At 51.8% G+C, this 13,848-nt stretch overlaps 1 protein-coding gene across 1 annotated transcript in view; it reads right to left on the bottom strand.

The window, feature by feature from the left end:
* Positions 1-13,848, bottom strand: part of ADAM17 (ADAM metallopeptidase domain 17) — a 145,274-nt gene that overhangs the window by 87,742 nt on the left and 43,684 nt on the right. Inside the window, exon 6 of the mRNA XM_075341098.1 lies at positions 10,950-11,112. Within this exon, the coding sequence (XP_075197213.1) occupies positions 10,950-11,112 (163 nt within the window). The remainder of the gene's footprint in view (positions 1-10,949; positions 11,113-13,848) is intronic.

Here is a 13,848-nt window from a genome sequence, read left to right on the forward strand (position 1 = left end):
CCTCCTCCAGTGTTTCTCCCTGTGTCCCTGCTTCCACTGTGATCAGGCAGGCACGCAGAGATCTCAGTCTGCTGTGCTGATCACATGACCGGCCGAGAACCAGGAAGTGGAGGAAGAGAAGCACGGAGGGAGACAGGAGGGAGGACAGCACTGGAGGAGGTAAGGAAAGAGTGTTTTATTTTACTATGGGCAGCAGCCTGCGGGCGATATCTAACACAGGGGGACTTGTGCAATCTATATAGGGGCCATGGGCAGCACCATGGGGGCGATATCTAACACAGGGGAACGTGTGCAATCCATAGCGGGCCATAGGCAGCACAGGGGAACGTATGCAATCCATAGGGGGCCATAGGCAGCACAGGGGAACATATCCAATCCATAGGGGACCATAGGCAGCACAGGGGAATGTATGCAATCCATAGGGGGGCATAGGCAGCACAGGGGAACGTATGCAATCCATAGGGGGCCATAGGCAGCACAGGGGAATGCATGCAATCCATAGGGGGCCATAGGCAGCACAGGGAACATGTGCAATCCATAGGGGGCCATAGGCAGCACAGGGAACGTATGCAATCCATAGGGGACCATAGGCAGCACAGGGGAATGTATGCAATCCATAGGGGGCCATAGGCAGCACAGGGAACGTATGCAATCCATAGGGGGCCATAGGCAGCACAGGGGAATGTATGCAATACATAGGGGGCCATAGGCAGCACAGGGGAACGTATGCAATCCATAGGGGGCCATAGGCAGCACAGGGGAATGCATGCAATCCATAGGGGGCCATAGGCAGCACAGGGAACGTGTGCAATCCATAGGGGGCCATAGGCAGCACAGGGGAACGTGTGCCATGACAAGGGGGCTATATTCAATATAAGGGGGCCATATCCAGATTAAGGGAGCTAATTTTAGGATGGGGGGGCTATGAGGGACATATACCCTATATGATTTGTTAGACGGACACTGGCATTATTAGATGGACCCCATTTAACATTAAAAAAAAATAATTCTCTTTTCCTTCACCAAATTTGGGGGTGCGTCTTATAATCAGGTGTGTCTTATAAAGCGAAAAATACGGTAAATGTCTGATGTTCACAATGTACTACAATAAATTTTTCACTTAAATATACCGTATTTTTCGGACTATAAGACGCACCGGACTATAAGACGCACCCTGGTTTTAGAGGAGGAAAATGGGAAAATAAAACTTTAAGCAAAAAATGTGGTCATGAGACACTGTTATAGGGCGAGGATCTGCTGCTGACACTGTTATGGGGGTAATGTCCCCAAATTCTCTACTAAGGTACCCCATCCTGGTAATGATCCTCCTGCCTTGTATATGATCCTGCTATAAACCCCCCCATCCATCCTGTTCACATACCCCCCCCATCCAGCCTGTTCACATGCCCCCCCCATCCAGCCTGTTCACATGCCCCCCCCATCCAGCCTGTTCACATGTCCCCCCCATCCAGCCTGTTCACATGCCCCCCCCATCCAGCCTGTTCACATGCCCCCCCCATCCAGCCTGTTCACATGCCCCCCCCATCCAGCCTGTTCACATGCCCCCCCATCCAGCCTGTTCACATGCCCCCCCATCCAGCCTGTTCACATGCCCCCCCATCCAGCCTGTTCACATGCCCCCCCCATCCAGCCTGTTCACATGCCCCCCCATCCAGCCTGTTCACATGCCCCCCCATCCAGCCTGTTCACATGCCCCCCCATCCAGCCTGTTCACATGCCCCCCCATCCAGCCTGTTCACATGCCCCCCCATCCAGCCTGTTCACATGCCCCCCCATCCAGCCTGTTCACATGCCCCCCCATCCAGCCTGTTTACATGCCCCCCCATCCAGCCTGTTTACATGCCCCCCCATCCTGCCTGCTCATATACTCCCATCGTGCTCATATACCATCCTGGTATATGGCCTGTATCCTATAGCACAGAGAAAAAAATAAACGTTTATACTCACCTTTTCCTCACTCCCTGCAGCACCGATCACATCTTCCTCTCTGGCACGCTGATCTGTGTGTGTGGAGCCGTTCCCCTGCAACATCGCGATGTCTTCCTGTCTGTGCCGATCAGCTGACCAGCTCAGCACAGATCAGCTGACCGGCACAGATCAGCTGACCGGCACAGACAGGAAGTCATCGCGTGCAGCAGGGGGGCGGCTCCACACACGGGTCGGGCGAGTGTACTGATTCACTGCACCCCGCGCTGGTAATGACGCGCGGGGGGCAGTGAATACAGCCGCACATGATCACTCCAGGCTGTAATTGCCAGGGGTGATCATGCGGCCGGCTCTTTACTATGCGCGCGTCCCCGCTCATCCTCCCGCCCACCTGTCAGCGCCGGCTTCTGCGCTGAGAGATGGGCGGGAGGATGGGCGTGCATATGTAATGAGCGGGCCCACGTGGTCACGAGCAGGCGCTGCTGCTGCCTGCTCGTGCCCCCGATGACCCGCAGCACCCTCATTCCCAGCCGCAGCCCTATAGTCAGACCATAAGACGCACCCCCAACTTTCCCCCAACATTTGGGGGAAAAAAAGTGCGTCTTATGGTCCGAAAAATACGGTAAGCAATATACTAAATGTTATTATTTAGTAAAATATTCAGCCCATTCTGCATTGCACTACTGTCCCCAATTTATTATATATTTTAGGAGTCAGAGTCGGTGCATTTTATACCAACTCCGACTCCACCAAAATGAACACCGACTCCGACTCCACAGCCCTGGACAAAAGTATTGGCACTGTTTGAAAAATCATGTGATGCTTCTCTAATTTGTGTAATTAACAGCACCTGTAACTTACCTGTGGCACCTAACAGGTGTTGGCAATAACTAAATCACACTTGCAGCCAGTTGACATGGATTAAAGTTGACTCAACCTCTGTCCTGTGTCCTTGTGTGTACCACATTGAGCATGGAGAAAAGAAAGACGACCAAAGAACTGTCTGAGGACTTGAGAATCCAAATTGTGAGGAAGCATGAGCAATCTCAAGGCTACAAGTCCATCTCCAAAGACCTGAAAGTTCCTGTGTCTACGGTGCGCAGTGTCATCAAGAAGTTTAAAGCCCATGGCCCTGTGGCTAACCTCCCTAGATGTGGAAGGAAAAGAAAAATTGACGAGAGATTTCAACGCAAGATGTTGGGCGGATGGTGAATAAAGAACCTCGACAAACATCCAAACAAGTTCAAGCTGCCCTGCAGTCCGAGGGTACAACAGTGTCAACCCGTACTATCCGTCAGCGTCTGAATGAAAAGGGACTGTATGGTAGGATACCCAGGAGGACCCCACTTCTTACCCCGAGACATGAAAAAGCCAGGCTGGAGTTTGCCAAAACTTCCCTGAGAAAGCCTAAAACGTTTTGGAAGAATATTCTCTGGTCAGAAGAGACAAAAGTAGAGCTTTTTGGGAAAAGCCATCAACATAGAGTTTACAGGAAAAAAAAAGAAGGGAATTTTGTTTACTTACCGTAAATTCCTTTTCTTCTAGCTCCAATTGGGAGACCCAGACAATTGGGTGTATAGCTACTGCCTCCGGAGGCCGCACAAAGTACTACACTTAAAAGTGTAAGGCCCCTCCCCTTCTGGCTATACACCCCCCCGTGGGAGCACGGGTCCTTCAGTTTTAGTGCAAAAGCAAGAAGGAGGAAAGCCAATAACTGTTTCAAAAACAAATTCAATCCGATAAACAATATCGGAGAACGTAAGTTATTAACATGAACAACATGTGCACCCGAAAAACAAATACCCTCAGAAAAACAGGGCGGGTGCTGGGTCTCCCAATTGGAGCTAGAAGAAAAGGAATTTACGGTAAGTAAACAAAATTCCCTTCTTCTTTTTCGCTTCTAATTGGGAGACCCAGACAATTGGGACGTCCAAAAGCAGTCCCTGGGTGGGTAAAATAATACCTCGCGATCGGGCTGTCAGGCAGCCCTTTCTTACAGGTGGGCCACCGCCGCCTGCAGGACTTGTCTACCTAGGCTGGCATCCGCCGAAGCGTAGGTATGCACCTGATAATGCTTGGTGAAAGTGTGCAGACTCGACCAGGTAGCCGCCTGGCACACCTGCTGAGCCGTAGCCTGATGCCGTAATGCCCAGGACGCACCCACGGCTCTGGTAGAATGGGCCTTCAGTCCAGAAGGAGTCGGAAGCCCAGCAGAACGGTAGGCGTGAAGAATTGGTTCCTTGATCCACCGCGCAAGGGTGGATTTGGAAGCTTGCGACCCTTTATGCTGACCAGCGACCAGGATAAAGAGTGCATCCGAACGGCGCAGAGACGCCGTGCGGGAAATGTAGATCCTGAGTGCTCTCACCAGGTCCAACAGATGTAAACCCTTTTCAAATTGGTGAACTGGATGCGGACACAAAGATGGTAAAGTGATATCCTGATTGAGATGAAAGGAAGATACCACCTTGGGAAGAAACTCTGGAATTGGACGCAGTACTACCTTGTCTTGGTGAAACACCAGGAAGGGAGATTTGCAAGATAACGCCGCCAGCTCTGACACTCTCCGAAGAGACGTGACCGCCACCAGAAAAGCCACTTTCTGTGAAAGCCGAGAAAAGGAAATCTCCTTCATAGGCTCGAAAGGTGGCTTCTGGAGAGCAATCAGAACCTTGTTCAGATCCCAGGGTTCCAATGGCCGCTTGTAAGGGGGAATGAGATGACAAACCCCTTGCAGGAACGTGCGTACCTTAGGAAGTCGCGCCAGGCGCTTCTGAAAGAATACGGATAGCGCAGAGACTTGTCCTTTAAGGGAGCTAAGCGACAAACCTTTTTCCAACCCAGACTGCAGGAAGGAAAGAAAAATAGGCAATGCAAATGGCCAGGGAGAAACTCCCTGAGTAGAGCACCAAGATAAGAATATCTTCCACGTTCTGTGGTAGATCTTGGCGGAGGATGGTTTCCTAGCCTGTCTCATGGTGGCAACAACATCATGAGATAAACCTGAGGTCCCTAGGATCCAGGACTCAATGGCCACACAGTCAGGTTCAGGGCCGCAGAATTCAGATGGAAAAACGGCCCTTGAGACAGCAAGTCTGGACGGCCTGGTAGCGCCCACGGTTGTCCTACCGTGAGATGCCACAGATCCGGGTACCACGACCTCCTTGGCCAGTCTGGAGCGACGAGAATGGCGCAAAGGCAGTCGGACCTGATTTTGCGGATCACTCTGGGCAACAATGCCAGAGGTGGGAACACATAAGGTAGTCGGAACTGCGACCAATCCTGAACTAAGGCGTCTGCCGCCAGAGCTCGGTGATCGTGAGACCGTGCCATGAAAACCGGGACCTTGTTGTTGTGCCGTGACGCCATCAGGTCGACGTCCGGCATCCCCCAGCGGCGACAGATCTCCTGAAACACGTCCGGGTGAAGGGACCATTCCCCTGCGTCCATGCCCTGGCGACTGAGAAAGTCTGCTTCCCAGTTTTCCACGCCTGGGATGTGAACTGCGGATATAGTGGATGCTGTGTTTTCCACCCACGTCAGAATCCGCCGGACTTCTTGAAAGGCTTGTCGACTGCGTGTTCCCCCTTGGTGGTTGATGTACGCCACCGCTGTGGAATTGTCCGACTGAATCCGGATCTGCTTGCCCTCCAGCCACTGTTGGAAGGCTCGCAGAGCAAGATAGACTGCTCTGATTTCCAGAACATTGATCTGAACGGTGGACTCTCTCTGAGTCCACGTACCCTGAGCTCTGTGGTGAAGAAACACTGCTCCCCACCCTGATAGGCTCGCATCTGTCGTGACCACCGCCCAGGATGGGGGTAGGAACGACTTTCCTTTTGACAATGAGGTGGGAAGAAGCCACCATCGGAGAGAGTCCTTGGTTGCCTGAGAGAGGGAGACATCCCTGTCGAGGGACGTCGACTTCCCGTCCCATTGGCGGAGAATGTCCCATTGTAGAGGGCGCAGATGAAACTGCGCGAAAGGGACTGCTTCCATTGCTGCCACCATCTTCCCTAGGAAATGCATGAGGCGCCTCAAGGAGTGGGACTGGTTCTGCAGGAGAGATTGCACCCCTGTCTGCAGAGAGCACTGCTTGTCCAGTGGAAGCTTCACTATCGCTGAGAGAGTATGAAACTCCATGCCAAGATATGTTAGTGATTGGGTCGGGGTTAGATTTGACTTTGAAAAGTTGATAATCCACCCGAAACTCTGGAGAGTCTTCAGTGCCACGTTCAGACTGTGTTGGCATGCCTCTTGAGAGGGTGCCTTTATAAGTAGATCGTCCAAATACGGGATCACGGAGTGACCCTGCGACTGCAGGACAGCTACTACTGCTGCCATGACCTTGGTGAAGACCCGAGGGGCTGTTGCCAGCCCGAAAGGTAACGCTACGAACTGCAGGTGTTCGCTTTCTATAACGAAGCGTAGAAAACGCTGATGCTCTGGCGCAATCGGCACGTGAAGATAAGCATCCTTGAGGTCTATTGATGCTAAGAAATCTCCTTGAGACATTGAGGCTATGACGGAGCGGAGAGATTCCATCCGGAACCTCCTGGTTTTTACGTGTTTGTTGAGCAACTTTAGATCCAGGACGGGCCGAAAGGACCCGTCCTTCTTTGGCACCACAAACAGATTGGAGTAAAAACCGTGACCTTGTTCCTGAAGAGGAACGGAAGTCACCACTCCTTCCGCCTTTAGAGCGGCCACCGCCTGCAGCAGAGCATCGGCTCGGTCGGGCGGTGGGGAAGTTCTGAAGAAACGAGTTGGAGGACGAGAGCTGAACTCTATCCTGTACCCGTGAGACAGAATGTCCCTCACCCAACGGTCTTTGACCTGTGACAGCCAAATGCCGCCAAAGCGGGAGAGCCTGCCACCGACCGAGGATGCGGAGAGAGGAGGCTGAAAGTCATGAGGAAGCCGTCTTGGTAACGGTTCTTCCTGCTGTCTTTTTTGGGCGTGACTGCGTCCGCCAAGAATCTGAGCCTCTCTGATCCTTTTGAGTCCTCTTGGACGAGGAGAATTGGGACCTGCCTGAGCCTCGAAAGGACCGAAAACCAGACTGACCCCTCCTTTGTTGGGGCTTGTTTTGCCTGTGTTGAGGTAAGGATGAGTCCTTACCCTTGGAGTGTTTAATGATTTCATCCAAACGCTCCCCAAACAATCGGTCACGAGAAAAGGGCAAGCTGGTTAAGCACTTCTTGGAAGCAGAATCTGCTTTCCATTCTCTCAACCACAGGGCTCTGCGCAAAACCACGGAGTTGGCTGACGCCACCGCCGTACGGCTCGTAGAGTCCAGGACAGCATTAATCGCGTAAGACGCGAATGCAGACATTTGAGAGGTCAATGGTGCCACCTGCGGGGCAGATGTACGTGTGACCGAGTCGACTTGTATAAGCCCAGCTGAAATAGCTTGAAGTGCCCATACGGCTGCGAAAGCTGGCGCCAACGACGCTCCAATAGCTTCATAGATGGATTTCAGCCAGAGCTCCATCTGCCTGTCAGTGGCATCTTTAAGTGCCGCTCCATCTTCTACTGCAACTAAGGATCTAGCTGCAAGCCTGGAGATTGGAGGGTCCACCTTGGGACACTGGGTCCAACCCTTGACCACGTCAGGGGGAAAAGGATAGCGTGTATCTTTAAGCCGTTTAGAAAACCGCTTCTCAGGATAAGCGTGGTGTTTCTGGATTGCATCTCTAAAGTCAGCGTGGTCCAGAAAAGTGCTTAATTTACGCTTGGGATATCTGAAATGGAATTTCTCCTGCTGTGAAGCTGCCTCCTCCTCAGTAGGAGCTGGCGGAGAAATATCTAACATCCTATTGATGGACGCTATAAGATCATTCACTATGGCGTCACCATCCGGTGTATCCAGATTGAGAGCGGACCCAGGATCAGAATCTTGATCAGTTACATCCGCCTCATCACCCATAGATTCGTCCCGCTGGGATCCTGACCAGTGAGACGAAGTTGAGGGCCCCTCATAACGAGCCCGCTTAGGTTGTCTGGGACTGTCGTCCGAGTCAGAATCGTCACCCTGGGGTGCATGTGACACCCCCGGAGCTTGGAAGTGTTCCAGCTGAGGGGGACCAGGGAGCAATGATGCCCCAGTGTCCATGGTCTGAGTTACTGGTCTAGACTGCAATGTTTCAAGAATCTTTGACATGGTCATAGACAATCTGTCAGCAAAAGCTGCAAACTCTGTTCCTGTCACCTGGACAGCATTCACAGGTGGTACACCCTGGGTCACGTCCAGCAGAGGCCCCGGCTGTGCAAGTTGCACAGGGGCCGAGCACTGCACACAATGGGGGTCAGTGGAACCTGCCGGTAGAGCAGCCCCACATGCGGTACAGGCAGCATATAATGTCTGTGCCTTGGCACCCTTGCGTTTTGCGGACGACATGCTGTTGCCTCCTTGTAATCTAGGAGGGTATATAGCCGAGAATCACCAGCGACCGTACAGTACAAAGTATTTGCAAACACAAAATACTCAGTATACAAACGGCACAAGTGGGGGTGAGCCCTTGAGGGCTGCTTACCGCCCGCTGAACAGCGGGTATGAGGCCGTAGAATCCCGTGTCTGGGTCTCCCCGTCTCCCCTCTGCAGCTCAGCGTGCAGGCAGGAATGGCTGCCGGCGTTCTGTGAAGAGGGGCGGACCGTGGGCGTGCCACAAACAAAGAGCGGGAAACTGCGTCCTACTGTGCCTGGTGTGAGGGCTGGAGTATGTAAAAACGACTCCAGCCCTCAGCGCTGATGCTCTGTACAGCGTCCCGCCCTCCTCCTGACTGGCAGGTGCGGAGGCGGGAACGAACGAACTAGGCCGCAAAAGCCGGGGACTGTAGTAATAAGCGCGGCCGTGATATATGCACGGCCAGCGCGGAAGTCCCCGGCGCACCACAAGTCCCAGCCGCGTCGCAGTCCCAGCGGCCGGCGCGACCGTTCTCCCTGAGTCTACCCATTCAGCTAAGCTGAAGTGAGGAAATGGCACAAGCGCAGCAGCGCTGTTGTCCCCGGCGCACTAACACACCCAGCAATGCTGCGGTGTGCGCGCGTATGCACGGGGACACAGAGTACCTTGACGGAGCAGGGCCATGTCCCTGACGATACTCAGCTCCAAATCCAGCGGCTTCTCCAGGGGCTGCGGATGGAGCACGGTCTCTGTGCCTGGAGACCGGTAAAATCCCACTTCGCCCAGAGCCCTAATGGGGATGGGGAAGGAATCAGCATGTGGGCTCCAGCCTCCGTACCCGCAATGGGTACCTCAACCTTAACAAGCACCACCGACAGAAAGTGGGGTGAGAAGGGAGCATGCTGGGGACCCTTGTATGGGTCCTCTTTTCTTCCATCCGACATAGTCAGCAGCTGCTGCTGACTAAACAGTGGAGCTATGCGTGCGTGTCTGACCTCCTTCGCACAAAGCAAAAAACTGAAGGACCCGTGCTCCTACGGGGGGGTGTATAGCCAGAAGGGGAGGGGCCTTACACTTTTAAGTGTAGTACTTTGTGCGGCCTCCGGAGGCAGTAGCTATACACCCAATTGTCTGGGTCTCCCAATTAGGAGCGAAAAAGAAAAAAGGCATTCAAAGAAAAGAACACGGTCCCTACAGTCAAACATGGCAGAGGTTCCCTGATGTTTTGGGGTTGCTTTGCTGCCTCTGGCACTGGACTGCTTGACTGTGTGCATGGCATTATGAAGTCTGAAGACTACCAACAAATTTTGCAGCATAATGTAGGGCCCAGTGTGAGAAAGTTGGGTCTCCCTCAGAGGTCATGGGTCTTCCAGCAGGACAACGACCCAAAACACACTTCAAAAAGCACTAGAAAATGGTTTGAGAGAAAGCACTGGAGACTACTAAAGTGGGCAGCAATGAGTCCAGACCTGAACCCCATAGAGCACCTGTGGAGAGATCTCAAAATGGCAGTTTGGAGAAGGCACCCTTCACATCTCAGGGACCTGGAGCAGTTTGCCAAAGAAGAATGGTCTAAAATTCCAGCAGAGCATTGTAAGAAACTCATTGATGGTTACCGGAAGCGGTTGTTCGCAGTTATTTTGGCTAAAGGTTGTGCAACCAAGTATTAGGCTAAGGGTGCCAATACTTTTGTCTGGCCCATTTTTGGAGTTTTGTGTGAAATGATCAATGATTTGATTTTTGTTTCAGTCTCTTTTGTGTTTTTTCATTGCAAGCAAAATAAATGAAGATAATAATACCAAAGAATTTGTGATTGCAATCATTTTCAAGAAGAAACTGAGTATTATCTGACAGAATTGCAGGGGTGCCAATACTTTTGGCCAGCACTATATAGACAAAAAAGATGTGCTGCAGGTCCACTGTCATTATGCCATGAGAAAAGCTTTACTGCCCAGTGATGGCCTCTTCTGTACTCGTGTGATATAATAAAATAGCTGTCAATCCGCACGGAGGCAGCAATTTCCTTACTAACAGAGTGGACTTGGAATAAGCTGCACAGGCAGGAATATCTGCACAGACAGGTTTCTTTTAAAACACTTCCCACCTGGTCGGAGAACTTAGTACAGGTATTTTATATATGTTATGCACAATGGTTACAGATATTTGGTACCTATTGCCAAAATATATAACAAGTCACATTTTAAAGAGTACTCGGTCAAAAATGACTAGTTTTTGTTTTAACTTTATCCTTGATACTCCTAGGAGTATTCTATTTTTTGTTTTTAAATTCGTCATACGGTTCCAGAGATATGGGCCTTTGGATTTAGTGCTAATTTTTAATCTTTACCAAGAAAGCATGGTTCCCGGATCCTCGGGGGCGTGTCTTTAGGCTACTCTGCATTATTACCCTGTGAGCCACGCCTCCTTTGTATACAGCATAAAAATCTTCATCAGATAAAACAGGTCAATATCTCTATAACCGTCCGATTGATTAAAAAACAAAAAATTGAAATACTCAGGGAAGCAGCGTGAATAAAAAGACCAAAAACTGGTCACTTTTCTGCTGGTGACTCTTTAAAGACAATTACGCAGTACCTTTGTGTGTTGCTCTAGGCTCCTGGTTTCTGAAGAGATCTTGTTCCGGATGGACGTAACCACACACTTTGGAGGACTGGAGACGGGACACTTCTTTGATGTCTTCAGATCGGTAGACCAAGAGATTATCTCTCGAACCATTCCCGGTAAACCTCCACAGAGGCTGAAAGAAAGAAAAAAAAAAACATGAGCCGTGGAAAACGGAAAAACTACATTCGCAGATCCATACATCCGAGGGGAGCAGCTTACCTAAATAAAGAAGGGAATTTTGTTACTTACCGTAAATTCCTTTTCTTCTAGCTCCAATTGGGAGACCCAGACGATTGGGTGTATAGCTACTGCCTCCGGAGGCCACACAAAGTATTACACTAAAAAGTGTAAGGCCCCTCCCCTTCTGCGTATACACCCCCCGTGGGATCACGGGCTGCTTCAGTTTTAGTGCAAAAGCAAGAAGGAGGAAAGCCAATAACTGGTTAAACAAATTCAATCCGAAGGAACATCGGAGAACTGAAACCATTCAACATGAACAACATGTGTACCCGAACAACCAAAAATCCCGAAGGAACAGGGGCGGGTGCTGGGTCTCCCAATTGGAGCTAGAAGAAAAGGAATTTACGGTAAGTAACAAAATTCCCTTCTTCTTCGGCGCTCCATTGGGAGACCCAGACGATTGGGACGTCCAAAAGCAGTCCCTGGGTGGGTAAATTAATACCTCAAGTTTGGACTGTAAAAACAGCCCTTCCCTACATGGAGGCAACCGCCGCCTGCAGGACCCTTCTACTTAGGCTGGCATCCGCCTAAGCGTAGGCATGCACCTGATAACGCTTGGTGAAGGTGTGCAGACTCGCCCAGGTAGCCGCCTGGCACACCTGCTGAGCCGTAGCCTGGTGCCGTAATGCCCAGGACGCACCCACGGCTCTGGTAGAATGGGCCTTCAGCCCTGATGGAACCGGAAGCCCAGCAGAACGGTAGGCTTCAAGGATTGGTTCCTTGATCCATCGAGCCAGGGTGGATTTGGCAGCCTGCGACCCCTTGCGCTGACCAGTGACAAGGACAAAGAGTGCATCCGATCGGCGCAGGGGCGCCGTGCGGGAAATGTAGATTCTGAGTGCTCTTCACCAGATCCAACAATGCAAATCCATTTCATATCGATGAAATGGATAAGAACAAAAAGGAAGGTAAGGAGATATCCTGATTGTGATGAAAAGGGAATACCACCTTAGGGAGAAAACTCCGGAATCGGGCGCAGCACTACCTTGTCTTGGTGAAACACCAGGAAGGGAGCTTTGGATGACCGCGCTGCTAGCTCGGACACTCTCCGAAGGGACGTGACCGCTACCAGAAAGGCCACTTTCTGTGAAAGTCGAGAAAGTGAAACATCCCTCAGAGGCTCGAATGGCGGCTTCTGGAGAGCAATTAGTACCCTGGTCAGATCCCATGGGTCTAACGGCCTCAGTACGGAGGGACAATGTGACAAACCCCCTGCAGGAACGTGCGTACCTGAGGAAGTCGTGCTAGGCGCTTCTGAAAGAATACAGACAGCGCTGGAACTTGTCCTTTAAGGGAGCCGAGCAACAAACCTGTTTCCCAACCCGATTGCAGGAAGGAAGACAAGTAGGCAATGCAAATGGCCAGGGAGACAGTCCCTGAGCAGAGCACTAAGGTAAGAATATCTTCCACGTCCAGTGGTAGATCTTGGCAGACGTCGGCTTCCTAGCCCGTCACATGGTGGCAATGACGTCATGAAATAATCCTGAAGACGCTAGGATCCAGGACTCAATGGCCACCCAGTCAGGTTTAGGGCCGTAGGATGCAGATGAAAAACGGCCCTTGGGACAGTAAGTTTGGCCGGTCTGGTAGTGCCCACGGCTGGCCGACTGTGAGATGCCACAGATCCGGGTACCACGACCTCCTCTGTCAGTCTGGGGCGACGAGGATGGCGCGGCGGCAATCGGAGCTGATCTTGCGTAGCACTCTGGGCAACAGTGCCAGAGGGGGAAACACATAGGGTAGCTGGAACTGCGACCCATCCTGAACTAAGGCGCCTGCCGCCAGAGCTCGTTGATCGTAAGACCACACCATGAAACTAGTGACCTTGGTGTTGTGCCTAGACGCCATTAGGTCGACGTCCGGCCTCCCCCGAAGGCCCCAGATTTCCTGAAACCCGTCCGGGTGCAGAGACCATTCCCCTGCGTCCATACCCTGGCGACTGAGGAAGTCTGCTTCCCAGTTTTCTACGCCCGGGATGTGAACTGCGGATATGGTGGATGCTCTGTCTTCCACCCACATCAGAGTCCGCCGGACTTCTTGGGAGGCTTGCCGACTGCGTATTCTGCCTTGGTGGTTGATGTATGCTACCGCTGTGGAGTTGTCCGACTGAACTCGGATCTGTTTGCATTCCAGTCACTGCTGGAAGGCTTGCAGGGCAAGATACACTGCTTAGATTTCCAGAACATTGATCTGAAGGGTGGACTCCTGCTGAGTCCACGTACCCTGAGCCCTGTGGTGGAGAAAGACTATTCTCCACCCTGACAGACTCACGTCTGTCGTGACCACCGTCAAGGATGGGGGTAGGAAGGACCTTCCTTTTGACAATGAGGTGGGAAGAAGTCACCACTGAAGAGAGTCCTTGACCGTCTGAGAAAGGGAGACGTTCCTGTCTAGGGACGTCGACTTCCCATCGCTTTGGCGGAGAATGTCCCATTGAAGTGGACGCAGATGAAACTGCGCGAAGGGGACTGCCTCCATTGCTGCTACCATCTTCGCTAGGAAGTGCATGAGGCGTCTTAAGGGGTGTGACTGGCCTTGAAGGAGAGACTGCACCCCCGTCTGTAGTGAACGCTGTTTGTCCAGCGGAAGCTTCACTCTCGCTGAGAGAGTATAAAACTCTATGCCAAGA

This window comes from Anomaloglossus baeobatrachus, chromosome 3, assembly GCF_048569485.1.
Source record: "Anomaloglossus baeobatrachus isolate aAnoBae1 chromosome 3, aAnoBae1.hap1, whole genome shotgun sequence".
Lineage (NCBI taxonomy): Eukaryota > Metazoa > Chordata > Amphibia > Anura > Aromobatidae > Anomaloglossus > Anomaloglossus baeobatrachus.